Source organism: Rhincodon typus, unplaced genomic scaffold (assembly GCF_021869965.1).
Source record: "Rhincodon typus isolate 14 unplaced genomic scaffold, sRhiTyp1.1 hic_rhity00002972, whole genome shotgun sequence".
NCBI lineage: Eukaryota > Metazoa > Chordata > Chondrichthyes > Orectolobiformes > Rhincodontidae > Rhincodon > Rhincodon typus.
Window position 1 is genome coordinate 7,554 of NW_025968610.1, and position 15,211 is coordinate 22,764.

At 41.2% G+C, this 15,211-nt stretch overlaps 1 protein-coding gene across 1 annotated transcript; it reads right to left on the minus strand.

Moving 5' to 3' along the window:
- Positions 1-939: 939 nt before the first annotated feature.
- Positions 940-15,084, minus strand: LOC109924284 (glutathione hydrolase 1 proenzyme-like; the record flags this gene model as incomplete). Its single annotated transcript, XM_048593500.1, has 3 exons — positions 940-1,089; positions 7,943-8,103; positions 14,892-15,084. Coding segments are annotated over 3 exons (504 nt in total), but the record flags the coding sequence as incomplete, so codon positions are not given.
- Between the last annotated feature and the right edge of the window lie 127 nt (positions 15,085-15,211).

Genomic DNA, 15,211 nt, shown 5'->3' on the forward strand with positions numbered 1-15,211 from the left:
CCTCGTTTCAGTACACTCCGACACAGAATTTAACTGGGACAAAGTTACAGCACTAGGACAAGCAAAACAAAGACAAGCACAAGAATTCCTGGAGGCCTCGTTTTCAACCACCGATGCAATTAACAAACATGTTGAAATAGACCCTATCTACATACCACTACGGTACAAAACTGGAAACAAGACAGCCCACCATGACAGACCTGACTATATAAATTCAGAGCAAGATAGAACAACAGCGCTTCAACGGAGGCTAAACAGCACTGACAGTGTCACCTATAAGGGAGACGAAATGTTTGCATGAAAACCAGTCAGCTCGGTGAATCAACCGTCAACTCCAACCACAACCTGAGCAACAGATCTTTGTTAAAACATTGAAGGTTCACTAGGCTGATCCTGTTTATTGAAAGACTGCCTCCTGGGAGAAGGCTGAGTAGGTTGGGCCTGTACTCTTTGGAGTTTAGAAGACTGAGAGGTGACCTTATTGAAACATACAAGATTCTTAGGGGACTTGAAAGGAACAATGCAGAAGGGTTGTTTCCCCTTGTGGGAGAGTCTAGGACCAGAATCTCAGAATAAGGGGTCATCATTTAAAACAGAGCTGAGGAGGAATTTATTCTCTGAGGGTAGTGAATCTGTGGAATTCTTTAATGTAGAGGCTGGGTTGGTGGCTATGTTCAGGGCTGAGATAGATTTGTAATTAGAAAGGAAATCAAGAGTTGTGGGAAATAGGCATGAAACTGGACTTGAGAATGATCAGATCAGCCATGGTCTCATTGAATGGTGGAGTGGACTCAATGGGCTGAATGGCCTATTTCTTTTCCTATGTCTTATGGTCTTATGGATTGTTGAAAGAATTTGGATGATGGGTAGTTTTCTCCTCAAACATTCTATTGTTGTTTCTGACATCACTGACCAAGTGTCACTGCTCTGATATCTCACCCTTTAGGATGTTCAGTATTAATGTGAGCACAAGTCCACTGGAAGGAGCACTGGGCACAAACAATGTGTAATCACCAATTGACATGTTTACCACATCTTCAGATAATTGAGCTCTGTAATCTCTCAGGTCCTCAAGAGTTATAATTCCACCTGGAGAGGAGAAAAAGAAATTTAACATAATAATGCCAAATATATTTCAACCACACAGCAGAGTGGAATTGAGCTCACAAGCCTGGATATTTTGAGCAGCAGCAATAATGAGCTTGAAGATTTCCCTGATTTGACACTACCCTATTGCATGTTCCTTTCAGGGTCTGCCGGTCTTAGCTATTACCAGTGTCACTCAGGGTACTCTGTTGGAGGGAAGTACAATCAGGAGAAGGCAGGTCACTTAACACACTTTACATCATTACTTCTTTAGATCTTCAGCTGCTGTCTGCTGAGTTTAAAGGTCCAATCTTTGAATGTTAGTGAATAGAGGAGTGGATTGGTGCATTAAGTATGTATAGGAGAGTAGGGTGGATGAGCAGATAGGTGGGTGAGTGGTGGTGGATGTGTGGATAGAATAGTCATACAGCACGGAAACAGACCCTCGGTCCAACAAGTCCATGCCAAATATAATCCCAAACTAAACTAATCCTACCAGCCTGCTCCTGGCCCATATCCCTCCAAACATTTCTTATTCATGTACTTATCTAATTTCTTCTAAATGTTATAACTGTGATTACATCCACCACTTCCTTTGGAAGTTCTTTCCACACACGAACCACCCTCTGTGCAAAAAAAATCACCCTTTATGTATTTCTTAAATCACTCTCCTCTCACCTTAAAAATATGCCCTGGAGGGAAAAGACGCCTATTAACCCCATCTGTACCCTTCGTAATTTTATAAACTTCTATAAGGTCGCCTCTCTACCTCCTATGCTCTGGTGAAAAAAATTCTATGTTCTATGCTCTGTCCAGCCTTTCTTTGCAACCCAAACCTTCCATACCTCACAACATTCTGGTAAATCTCTTCTGAACCCTCTCTAGCTTAATAATATCCTCCCTATAACAGTTGAGTTAGAAAGTGGGTGAATGTATAGGTGCGTGACATGTTGAGGGGTAGTTCAGTGAGATGGTAGGTGTTGGCTGAATTGCCTATCAGATCAGAGTGTTGGGTGGACAGGGGCTATTCGAGTCATTAGGAGGTAGTCAGATCTTGTTGGGGATTAGCCTTGTGGTTATGGGATAGTTGGATCAAGTTGGGGGTAGTTGAGAAGTTGTATTGGTCACTGGATCAGGTCTGGTGGCTGGACTAGTTGGGTAATTGGAGTGAGGTTGGTGTAGGGATTAGCCAAGTCATCAGGAGATTATTCTGCAGGTTTACAGTTAGATTGTGTGGGATAATTGAGTTGGGTAAGGGGCTGGTCGGGTAACGTGGCTAGTCAGGCAATGTGGATAGTCAGGTGGTGGTGGAGACTCAAGGACATGATGGGAGTGGTTTCCAGTGTGGAGTTATCCAAGTAGACAAAAGGTTTTAATCTATCCAACATCTTCCAGGTAACTAATCAGTAAATACTGTGGAAATGGTCCAATTGTCCAGCTCTAATACAGAATTGAAAGTATTCACAGAGGGGTCGGTGCATTTGGAACACATAGATCAGAGATTTGAGTTTCCAAGGTAATTCACACTTAGTTTCTGGTTTCAGGACTTCATAGGGTTCCAACTCGCATCTTCAGATGTACATCTGGTCTCCAACCAAAAGATTTGGCCAATCGCTATAACAGCAGCAAATTCCCATTCCCAATGCAGCGTTTTAATCAAGCCATTCAGGAATATGTCAAATATGAAATGATGTGCAATTGGAGTGAAATTTGGTGGTGATAGTGTTCCTTTTCATTTGTTGCTGGTGTCTTTCTAGGTGGTAGAAATCCTCTGGTGGCAACTAGTCAGATTTCTCACTCAAAACCTCAAACTTTAGTTTCCAGCTGAGAATTATTAAGAGATAACATGTCTCAATTCAAACCAATGGTACTCATCAAAATTAGAGAAAAATTCAAGATGAGAAAAGGCCACTTAGCCCATGATTCCAATTGCTCTAGCATCACAAATTATTTGCCTTAATATCAAACCACATTTTGAACATCTCTAACGCTTTTATCACAAAGATATTTGGCAGGTTTTTCCAACGTTGTTTTCTTTCCAAATGATGAGCTTTTTCCAAATATGTTTTGATTATTTACCACTGGTTTTGGCTTGGACTCCCTTCATGTATGTTCCAAATTACCATGAAACAGTAGTCTGTTTATATTGTCCATACTATTTCATATCTTAATTAGGACATCTCCAGATTATAGAATTTGATATATCGTGGTTTTCCTCATACGTAGCCTCTTAATAACAAGGATTAGTTATCATTGTTGTTTCTGTGCAAAGATAAATTAGGCTAATTCTGTGATGTACCTAATAATTGAACAGTACAGATTGTGGCAATAGCAGAAATACTGGATTATTGTACCAGGACTCCTGTTAATGGAAAGGGTGTATTCCAGAAGAAATGCTAATACTAATTTTAAATGTGCTGAGCAACTGCAAGTTGAATATCTTGCTGTTGGACAGCACAGAATGTTATGCGAAGAGGTGTAGCATAATCAGTTGTGAGAGTTGTGGGATATTAAACTGTTATTCTGATCTCATGGCCTGGCATCATCCTCACTCTGCCATTACTATCAAGCCAGGGAATCAATCCTGGTTCACTGCAAAGTGCAGGAGGGTATGCCAGAAGCAGCATTAGGCAAACCAAAAATGAGGTGCCATCCTGTTGAAACTACAGGGTCCCTCAACAGTAGGTGTAGCGCAGGATGGAGAACAAGCCTAGAAATTATCAGAGCATGTTAAAAAGATAGGAAATGAATCATGGAGACTTTAATCTTCACTTTGATTGGGAAAATCAAACTGGCCGAGGGACCCATGAGGAAAAATTCATAGTGTATATTTGGGGCAGTTTCCTAGATCAATATGTTGTGGATCCAAACAGGGATCAGATTATTTTAGATCAGGTCATGTGTAGTGAGGCAAGTTTAATAAATGATCACAGAGTAAAAGATTGCCTAGGAAAAAGTGACCATAGCATGTATAGGATTCAGTTTGACAGCGAGAAATACAGGTTGGAAACAACCGTGCTGAACTTAAATGAAAGGTAGTTACAAAAGAATGATGACAGAGTTAGCTGGAGTGGACCAGGAAAGGAGTTTAGTAGGTGAGACGTTTGAGGAACAACGTCAGATGTTTAAGAAAATAGTTCATAATTCACAACAAAGATATATTCCAGTGAGGGAGAAGAATTCTAGGAAAAGGATGAAATTGATCATGGTTGACCAATCAAGTTAAAGACAGTATCAAATTGAAAGAAAAATTATCCAATGTGACGAGGATTAGTTGGCAAATCAGAAGATTGGGAAAGTTTGATAAACCAACAAGAAACAACCTTGAAAATAATAAAGGGGCAGAAAATAAAATGAGGGTAAACTAGCAAATGCACAAAAATGTACAGTAAGCATTTCCTTAAATATATAAGGAACAGAAATGTCAAAGTGAAATATAGGTCCCTTAGAGAATGAGACTGGAGAAATAATAATGGGAATCAGGAAATAACGGAGGGGTTGAATAGTTTTTTTTGCATCAGTCTTCATGAATGAAGACACTAATAGCATTCTAAACATAATATCATTCAAAACAATATCTATCACTAGAAAATTAGGAAGGAAACTAATGGGGCTAAAGATCAGTAACTCCGCAAGGCCTAATAGAACGAATCTATCAGGTCTTGGGATACTACAGGAAGTAGTTACGAAGATAGTTTATGCATTGGGAGTAATCTTCAGATGGGCTGAATAGCCTCTAGCTGCACTGTAGGGATTCTATGATTCTAAGGCCAGAGAATTGGCTGACTAATAGATGACAGAGAGTAAGGATGAAAGGAACATTTTCAGCACACAAACTGTAATTACTGGATAATTGCTTATTCACAATATAATACCTTGGCTGAGGGAATTAAAGTTTGCTATCAAGTGTGTAGATGACACAAAAATAGGCGGGAAGGCAAATAGTGAATCCACAGAGTGATTTAGACAGGTTAGGGGAGGGGACAAAAATTTGGCAGATGGAATATAATGTGGGTGAATGTACTTTGGCAGAAAGAATATGATGTAAATGGTGGAAATACCATGTTTATATAAAACTTAAACGCTGCATTTGTAGGGAGCATCCATCTATCACTGAGAAGTAGTGTGGCCGAACTATACTGAATGGCTGCCAAAGCCAAACTGTGTAGCTTAACATTTCACTTTTCAGTGGGTGTTGTTCCTCCCAGAGGATGGCTGCACATGTTGTTTGTGTGTGTATCGAGAGTATCACCCTCCTCAGGGTTATCTACATGGAAAACAGGACCAGTCAGAAGTCTTAACAGATTGAAATAATGCACAGGAATTTCATGTAAAGTGCTGTATTTACTTCAAGCGTTGAGCTGTACAGAAAGTTAACACCTCTGCACTCAGAATGACTTAAATGCACTTTTTTATTCATTGGATGTCGGCAGAGGTGGATAGGCCAGCATTTGTTGCCCATCCCAACTTGCCCAGAGGACAGTTAAGAGTCAGCAACATTGCTATGGGTCTGGAGTCACAAGTAGGCCAGACCAGGTTAAAATGGCAGATTTCCTTCCTTAAAAGGACATTAGTGGGCCAGATGGGTTTTTCTGATAATTAATAATGGTCATCACTGCACACTTAATTCCAGATTTTTATTGAATTAAAATTCTACCATCTGCTGTGGTAGGATTTGGAGCAGGGTCCCAGGAACACTCTACTGCTGTGCCTTAGTGCCATCTCGACAGCCCATGATGAGTTCAGGGCAGCCTGCTGACTGCTTCACCATCATGCAACAGATGACTTTAGTAGCCTTCCTCTGGTAGCCCAGGGCTCCAGCCTGATCTGAGGCCCATGAGTCCCTAGCAGAGGGGAGGTGGTGTACCTGCCCACCACATGAGTAAAATCCCTAGGTGCCTGTATGCTGCTCCTCCTCCCTCTAAATGGCACCTCACTAACCCTTGAGTGGATGATGCACCTGGAGGAAGATCAAGGCCTCCCAGACCCTCCTGTCTATCCAGTGGTAGAATGCACCAATGACTAAAGTGATGGAGTGAAGGTTGCTGCACCTATCTAGCAGGTACTGAGTGTTCTACTGGAACTGGCTGTTCACAGCAACCGCAACCTGCTCCATGGAGACAGTGATGTGCTTCCATTCTGGAACCAAGACATCCACTAACCTCCAGATTCAACGTATCATTCTCCGCCACTTCCACTACCTGCAATCCGACCCCACAACCAAAGATATATTTCCCTCCCCAACCCTATCTGCCATCCGTAGGGACCGCTCTCTCCGTGACTCCCTCGTCCGCTCCACACTTTCCACTAGTCCCACCACCCCCGGCACCTTTCCCTACAACCGCAGGAAGTGCTACACCTGCCCCTACACCTCCCCCCTCACCTCCATCCCAGGCACCAAGAAGACCTTCCACATCAAACAGATGTTCACCTGCACATCCGCTAATGTGGTCTATTGTATCCGCTGTTCCCGATGTGGCTTCCTCTACATTGGTGAGAGCAAGCAGAGGCTCAGAGAGTGTTTTGTAGAGCACCTGCGCTCAGTTCGCGACAAACACAACACCTTCCAGTCGCGAACCACATTAAAGAGCCTGAGTACAAGTGAAGTTAATGGGGATCAGATAACCCTTCACTAGAATCCTAGAATCCCTACAGTGTGGAAACAGGCCCTTCAGCCCAACAAGTCCACACCAACCCTTGGAGCATCTGACCCAGACCCATCCCCCTATAACCCACCTAATCTACACACCCCTGAACACTACGGGCAACTTAGCATGGCCAGTCCACCTAACCTGCATATCTTTGGACTATGGGAGGAAACCGGAGCATCCAGAGGAAACCCACACAGGCACGGGGAGATTGTGCAAATTCCACACAGACAGTCGCCTGAGGGTGGAATCAAACCCAGGTCTCTGGCGCTGTGAGGCAGCAGTGATAACCACTGAGCCACCGTGCCGCCCTTCACTAATTGGACCTATTCCAAAAAGAAAAAGTGTTTATCGTCATTGGAAGCCAATCATCCCAACGTCCACACTAAAATCCATCCATCAAGAGTGGCATGGAATACTTGCCTCAATGAGTACAGCTCTAACAACACTCAAGAAATTCAGCACTATTCAGGACAAAGAAAGCAGCAGGATTAGCACTCCCCTCCACCACTAGCACAACACGCACTGTAAGTACCATCTCCAAGACGCAATACAACAACTCGCCAAGGCTTTATTGACAATTAATGTGAAATCCAAGACTCCACCATGTTTAAGAACAAGAGGAGCAGGCACACAGGAACACCGTTATCTGAAATCTCCCCCTCCTGGTCAAGCACAGTCTTGACTTGGAAATATATCAGCTTGCCTTAATGGCTGCAGTGTCAAAATGCTGGTATACCTTAGCTAATTTTTTTATCCCCTGGCTGCGATGGTATTCATTGACCATCCCTAATTGCCCAGAGGGTGGTTACAAGTCAACCACATTACAGTGGGTCTGGAGTCACATGTAGGCCAAACCAGGTAAGGATGGCAGTTTCCTTCCCTAAAGGGCATTAGTGAACCAGATGGGTTTTTCAACAATCAGCAATAGATTTATGGTCATCATTTGACTCTTAGTTCCAGATATTTATTGACTTCAAATTCCACCATCTGCCATGGCAGGGTTTGAACCCAGATCCCCAGAACATTATCTGGGTCTCTGGATTAACAGGCCAGCAATAATACCACTAGGCCAGCACCTCCTCAATATCACTATTAATATAACAATGGTTATAGTTCAAGAAGCTGGCTGATCAGATTTGGACAATAAATATGCCCTCCCCAATGATGTTCAAATTCAATCAACAAATTTAAAGAGCCTTCCCCACCTGCATTCCTGATATCAGTCACTATCTGTTGGGAGAGAGATCCGTTGTAAAATGCATCAGCTCCTTCATCTGCCAGAATCTGATAAGTTGCAGCTAATCTTGGAAATTTGATAATTTCATTTTCCTGGAGTATTTTGCCATTGGAATTGCAAAATATTTCACTGTTGAGAGACAGACAATTAGCCCTATTATAACTGTGATCTTGATAATGTGCTTGTTTCACATCATAATAAAAAGGAACCAAATACTGCTTCTCTTCCAGACGTGTATGCGGACTAACTGGGGAAAATATTTCCAGCCCCTGAATGACATGAGCAATGATGAGTCCAGTTAGAAAATAGAGCAAGATTGGAAGAATGAGATTGTTGATGTTGAGAAAGAAAAATCAGATTTTCTACCCAAAGTATTAATGATGATGTGAAAATCAAGACAGCCATTTTTTGTGCAATTTGCTATTGCCCCAGGCAGTGCAGAAACTAGACAGTGACAAATCCCCACATTGTTATTAAATCAAATCAGCCTCCCTATCCCTGTATTCACAACACAGTGAAATCAAAATACTCAATGATGCTCAAACACATAACATCACAGGCACAGCGAATTGTATCTTGCTTGGTTTCTGAAGACTCTGATGCAAGCAAATAGCTTCCAGTACACAGAGGAATATTCATTTAATTCTCCATTGAGATTCTATTGTCCAAAATTTCAGTAAGTTGATATTGAGAGAACAACTAGGGAGCAATCAGACCTCACAGGCACAAACTTTGGTTTCTCTTTGTTAGGTTGATAGACATCCTATGAGGCTCCTGTTAATATTCAAAAACAAGATGGCAGATGTTTAAACATAAGACCTCTCTGGACTCGAAATGTCTATAAAGCACTTTTGACAAAAATCAACTTCCAGTCCTAGTCCCATAGATAAATATTAGTTTTTTTGTTTTCCTCTGTTTTTCTTAGAAAGAAGCTTCTGCTCGCAGTCTAACAGTCACCTTCAACTCTAACTCTCAACAGTTCACAGCTCCAAACCAAAAATGACAAAAATAAAAAATAATGAAAGGTCAGTGAGGGTTCTAACCTAAGTCAGAGCAGATAGCTGGTGCTCCAATTCACTCACAATAGCTCCATCTTGACCAACAGTGCCTATCATTCTCTGGACATCCTCCATGGGTACTGACCACTTCCATCACACCTCCTCATCCAAGAAGGTTGGAATTGGACATGTATCAGCTTCACCGCATCATCACGGCACACTTTTGACTCACTTATGATGCAGTTTCCTATATTGCTACCCTTTAGTGCACGTCAACATTTTTCATTGTAATGCTGCTGCGAGGCTGCTTTACATACAATGGCAAGCACCCATCTCATACATTGGAACTGGATGCACCTCAGAGTACTTTGTTCTTTTGTTTTGCTTTGCCTTTTTGCGTTTGCCACCCCATTCAGAACTCCTCTCTTGCCTTCCCTTTTAGTGTATGAGAGTGCATGCACTATAGTAAATAAATTTGGGGAGTTACAGATGCAGATTGCAATGTGGAATTATGATGTTGTGGTAATAACGAGACCTGGCTCAAGGAAGGGCAGACTGGGTGTTAAATATCCCTAGCATATGTTGTTCTGGAAAGATGGAAAAGTATGGAAAGAAGGAGAGACGGCAGGATTAGTTAAGAAGAGTATTGCAGTGCTGGAGAAAGAGGATGTCTCAGAAGATTTAAGGATGGAGTCAATTCAAGAGATAAAAAGAATATAATTACATTGCCCAGTGTAGTTTATAGACCACCAACTAGTGGAAAGGATGTAGAGGACAAATCTGCAAGGAAATTAAAAAGAAATGCCAAAATCACAGCATTCTAATGGAGACTTTAATTATTCAAATACAGACTGGGATACTGGTTAGTGCAAGTGGTAGTGAGGGAAAGTGTTCTTAGATTGTGTTCGGGAAAGTTTCGTACAGCAGTGTATATCTAGTCATGGAGTTGTATAACACGGAAACAGACCCTTCGGTTTTTACCACCAACATCTTATTCCAATCAATCCTGCACAGCACTGTACCTGCCTATTAAATTCAATTCTCTGTAAATTGACTTCTCTTACTTTGGAGTGTTGCATGTCATTCTCCAACACTATTCTAAACCTTATGATGCAATGATCACTGTCTCCTAAAAGTTAATGTGTTATTGATAAATTGGTAAATCTTTTGTTTAAGTTATAAGCCTGATGTCTTGTATCAGTTATTCACAAAGTCTGGCACTGGTTATTCATAAAGTCTGGTTAGAAACATTTGGGTGGATTTTGAACATCATTGAGTATTTTGATTTCACTGTGTTGTGAATACAGGGATAGGGAGGCTGATTTGATTTGGCTTTGTGTCATAACAATGTGGGGAATTGCCACCGACTAATTTCTGTACTGCCTGGGGCAATAGCAAGGGTCCAATTTCGGTCCAACTCATTAATGCCAGCCAGATATCCTAAATTAATCTAGTCCCATTTGCCAGCAATTGGCCCATATCCCTCTAAGCCCTTCCTATTCATATACCCATCCAGATGCCTTTTAAATGTTGTAATTGTACCAGCCTCCACTACTTCTTCTGGCAGCTCATTCCATACATGCACTACCCTCTGCATGAAAATGTTGTCCCTTAGATCCCTTTTATATTTTGCCCTGTCACCTGAAACCTATGCCCCTCTAGTTTTGGACTTCCTTACCCTGGGAAAAAAGTTCTTGACTATTCACTCGATCCATGCCCCTCATGATTTAATAAACCTTGATAAGGTCACTCCTCAGCCCCTGATGCTCCAGAGAAAATAGCCCCAGCCTATTCAGTCTCTTCCTATAGCTCAAACCCTCCAATCCCAGCAACAGCCTTGTAAATCTTTTCCACACCCTTTCAAGTTTAACAACATCGTTCCTATATCAGGGAGAGGAGAATTGAATACAGTATTCCAAAAGTGGCCTAACCAATGTCCTCTACAGCTGCAACATGACATTCCAACTCATATACTCAGTGCATTGACCAATAAAGGCAAGTGTACCAAATGCCTTCTTCACGCTCCTGTCTACCTACAATTCCACCTTCAAGGAACTATGTTCCCACGCTCCAAGGTCCCTTTGCTTGGCAAAACTCCCCAGGATCCTACCATTAAGTGTATAAGTCCTGCCCTGATTTGCCTTACCAAGATGCAACGCCTTACATTTATCTAAATTAAACAAGGAAGGTTGCACTGTGGACCTGGTCCTTGGAAATGATGTGGGCCATGTGGATCAAGTGTTAGTGGAGGAACTTTTAGGAGACAGTGATCATTGCATCATAAAGTTTAGAATTTCTGAAGAAGGGTCCAGACCCGAAACATCAGCTTTCCTGCTCCTCTGATACTGCTTGGCCTGCTGTGTTCTTCCAGCTCTACACCTTGTTATCTCAGATTCTCCAGCATTGACAGTTCCTACTATCTCTGATAAAGTTTAGAATGGTGTTGGAGAATGACATGCAACAATCCGAAGTAAGAAAAATCAATTAACAGAGAATTGAATTTAATAGGCAGGTACAGTGCTGAGCAGGATTCATTGGAATAAGATGTTGGTGGTAAAAACAGTAACTGAATAATGGGCCATCTCCAAAGAGCAGATGGTCTGGCTGTAGATGAGGTATATTCCCTCCAATGGAAAAGGTAGGACAAACAAACAAAGGAGGTAGATATTAACATTAGAAAGAAAAAGTGCAAAGTGCTAGGCAGGAAATATAATTGAAATTCAACAGGAATATCAAAAGGTTTACAGGGAAGGTGAAAAGGTAAATGTGTGAAACAAAGAGGAACTATGAGAAAAGACCAGCAGTTAACATAAAGGGAGATCCCAAAGTCTTCTATAGGCATACAAATATAAGAGAGTGGTTAGAAAAGGGATAGAGACCAAAAAGGGGATTTAAACATGAAGACAGGGGTCAGGCTGAGGTGTTAACTGAATACTTTGCATCTGTTTTTACAAAGGAGAAGAATACTGCCCAGGCCAATGTGACAGAGATGAAAACTTTGAAGGGGTCAAAATTGATAAGGATGAAGCCTTGGATAAATTGTTAGTACTAAACGTTTACAAGAAACTGGGACTGAATGAGCTGCATCCAAGTATTTTGATGAAAGGGAGAGTAGAAATTGAGGGAGTACTGGCCATAATTTTTCAGTCTTCCCTGGACTCTGAGTAGGTTCCAAAAAATTGGAGAATTGCAAACATAACAATCTTGTTCAAGAAAGCTGGCAAGGATAATCCCAGCAATTACAGTTGAGCTAATTTAACTTTGCTGGTGGGGAAACTTCTAGAAGCAATTATTCAGGATAGAATTAGAAGTCACATGGAGATAGGTTGGTTGGGTAGGAGGAGTCAGCAAAGCTTTCTAAAGGGGAAATTATGTTTAACTAATTGGCTGGGTTGTTTTTTTGAAGTGGTAACAGAAAAACCTGATGAGGGTGATGCTGTTGAAATGGAATACATAGATTTTGAGAAGTTTATTACAGTGCCACAACAGCCTTGTGGAAAATTATTAGTCATGGTATAAAAGGGACAGAAGCAATGTGGATGTAAAATTGGCAGAGTGATGGAAAACAGAATAATGGCCAATGGATATTTTGAGGACGGATTTGTAGCGAAGATCACGGGGGTCGGAATTGGGACCCTTGCTTTTCATGATATATACATGAATGATCTGGATGTTGGTGAGCATGGGACAACTGCCAAGTTTTCAGATGACACAACATTGAAAGAATTATAATCGGACAGCATGGAACTCTTAAAGGACATTGACAAGTTGGTGGAGTGGGTACATCGGTGGCAGACGAGGGTCAATGCAGAGAAGTGTGCAGGTGATGTGCTTTGGCAGGAAGAACACTGAAAGACAATATAAAATAGAAAGCACAACTCTGCAGGGGCAGAGGGACATGGGTATGTATGCGAACAGATCATCGAATGTGGTAGAATTCTTGAAAACAGTAGTTAATAAAGCACACAGTATGGGTTATAAAGCACAAGGGCAATGAGGTGATGCTGAACTTGTACAAGACACTTGTTAGACATCAGCTGGAGTATTGTGTATAGTTGTGGGTATCACAGTATAGAAAAGTTGAGAGTGCATTGCAGAGGGTTCAGAAGCAATGTAGAAATGGGCAGGGAGGAGACCAAGAGAAGATATAAGCAGGAGGAATCAAAATTTCAAAAATACTCACCAACTAATGGCAGTGTTTAGTTACTAATCAAGAAGCATTATCAAATTGTTGTAAATATAATTTAAAAATTATTCTAGTCACTACCTTGAATTCTGCATTTTAAAATATAGCCATGACAAGCTGGCGATTGTATATTACAGATAGCCATTAGTAACAAAGTGATCAAATTAACCCTTAGTACTGTAGACACACTGCAAGTTTCAAATAAATCTCTCTCCATATTCTCACCACTTGTCTGTAAAGAGATTGAGAATTAAGTTTTCCCTTCATCAAACAGTGCATTATTTCCCCACTCCCTCTGTTTGTGGGTTCTGACTTTGTAACAGCCTCAACAACACTGTTCTAAAGTTAAACTAGAAGCAGGGTTCATTTCACACACTCTTCGAAGCTGTGAGAGTGAGTACTCAAAGCCATCTGAATCACTTGACAGAATGCACGAGATGTATGGGTGTCCCTGCGACCAAGGTGATCTGGCAGAGGCATGCAAGTCATAAAGGGCCCTGCCCTGGTGATGTGATGAGATTGGTGGTTTGGTGATGCCCACTTGTGTGTAGGAAGGATGTAAGAGACTGTGCCCATGGACCATGCAGGGAAATGGTGGTGACGGTGGAGCCGGACGTAGACCCAGAGAAGTGCCAAGTAGTGCTGCCAGGTAACCATCTTGACTTTCATTTCGGGAACTAGCATCGTCGCATTTTCAAAGGAGGGGAAAATTGGAATCTGCATAGAAATGAGGTGAGATTAGCTATTATGCACAGAGATAAGTTAGTTACCATTCATTTGTAAGAATCAGAGCATACCACTTAAACCTTAAGGGGAATATCAAAATAATTTTTCTCTATGTTGGGAATCTGATCTTTCCATTCTCTCTGTATTTTCCCAACAATCTCACTCTTGCCCACACAACTCAAGGCAGTGAAAAATTCCATGCTTGGTCTGGAATCTGTGCATTGTAAAAAAATCTAATAAAAAGCATTAGATGGGCATTTTTATACATTTTTCATAATTCATTCCAAATAGATGCAGTGCCTAAAGATTGGCTGGTAACTAGTGTTGGAGCGATATGTAAAAAAGCAAATCGTGCATCTTCAGGGAAATATAGACCAAATAACAATGGCAGTAAGAAAAATAATGTCATCCTTACTAAAGGACAAAACAAAAAAATGCTTATTATCAGAAAATACAATAATGAAGTGTCAATATTTCAAAAGGTTTCAAAAGTGAAAATTTTGCAGTCCCAACCTCATTGAATTCTTTGAAAGGGGTTATAGTGAGAGTAGACAAGGGGAATTCAGTAGATACAATTTATGTACATTTCCAAAAGAACTTTGACAAGTTACCGTGTAATAAATTAAAGGAATACGGTGAGAACAGTACTTAGAGAGAATGGTGAGAATGTGGAACCTGCTCTTACTGAGAGTGCTTGAGACAAATTGTCTGAGTGCCTCTATGTGGTGGATCAATCAGAGTATGTTGGAGAATGCAATGTAGGGTTCTGTTGATATTTAAATTAGGAAGGATAGGAGTAGGCTCAACTTAAGTACAGCCACTAGCATGGATTGGTGAGGCTGAATGGCACGTATACTCATTCAGTGTAAGCTGATATAAAATGATCTTCTGAATTACATTCCAAAATATTCATCAGACAGACAATTTCAATGAGCAGCCTGGATTTACAATTACCTCCAACACCCAATATGCAGTTGTCAGCTGACAGTCACATTGTTATATCTTACCACAAAGACTGGTCTTTCTCAATGTCTTCCTTACGTTCCTCTATGGCATCTGCAAGAGCCCAACTAATGGGGAATCCTTCTTTGGCAAGTTTGATGCTTGGCTCAAATAACTGTTTCCATGGTAACCGTCCATGTCTTTGATGTGCTAATTGGTATCCTCGGATTTCACCAGGAACGGCTATGGAAAGTCCTCCTGTCGGTAAGTTCAAAATTAAACAACAAGCATGTTCTTAAAATGACACCATTCCAGTTCAGTGCATTGATTTACCAGTCGTCTGGTCATGTTTATCTCACGGACTAATGATTAGACCGAATGAAGA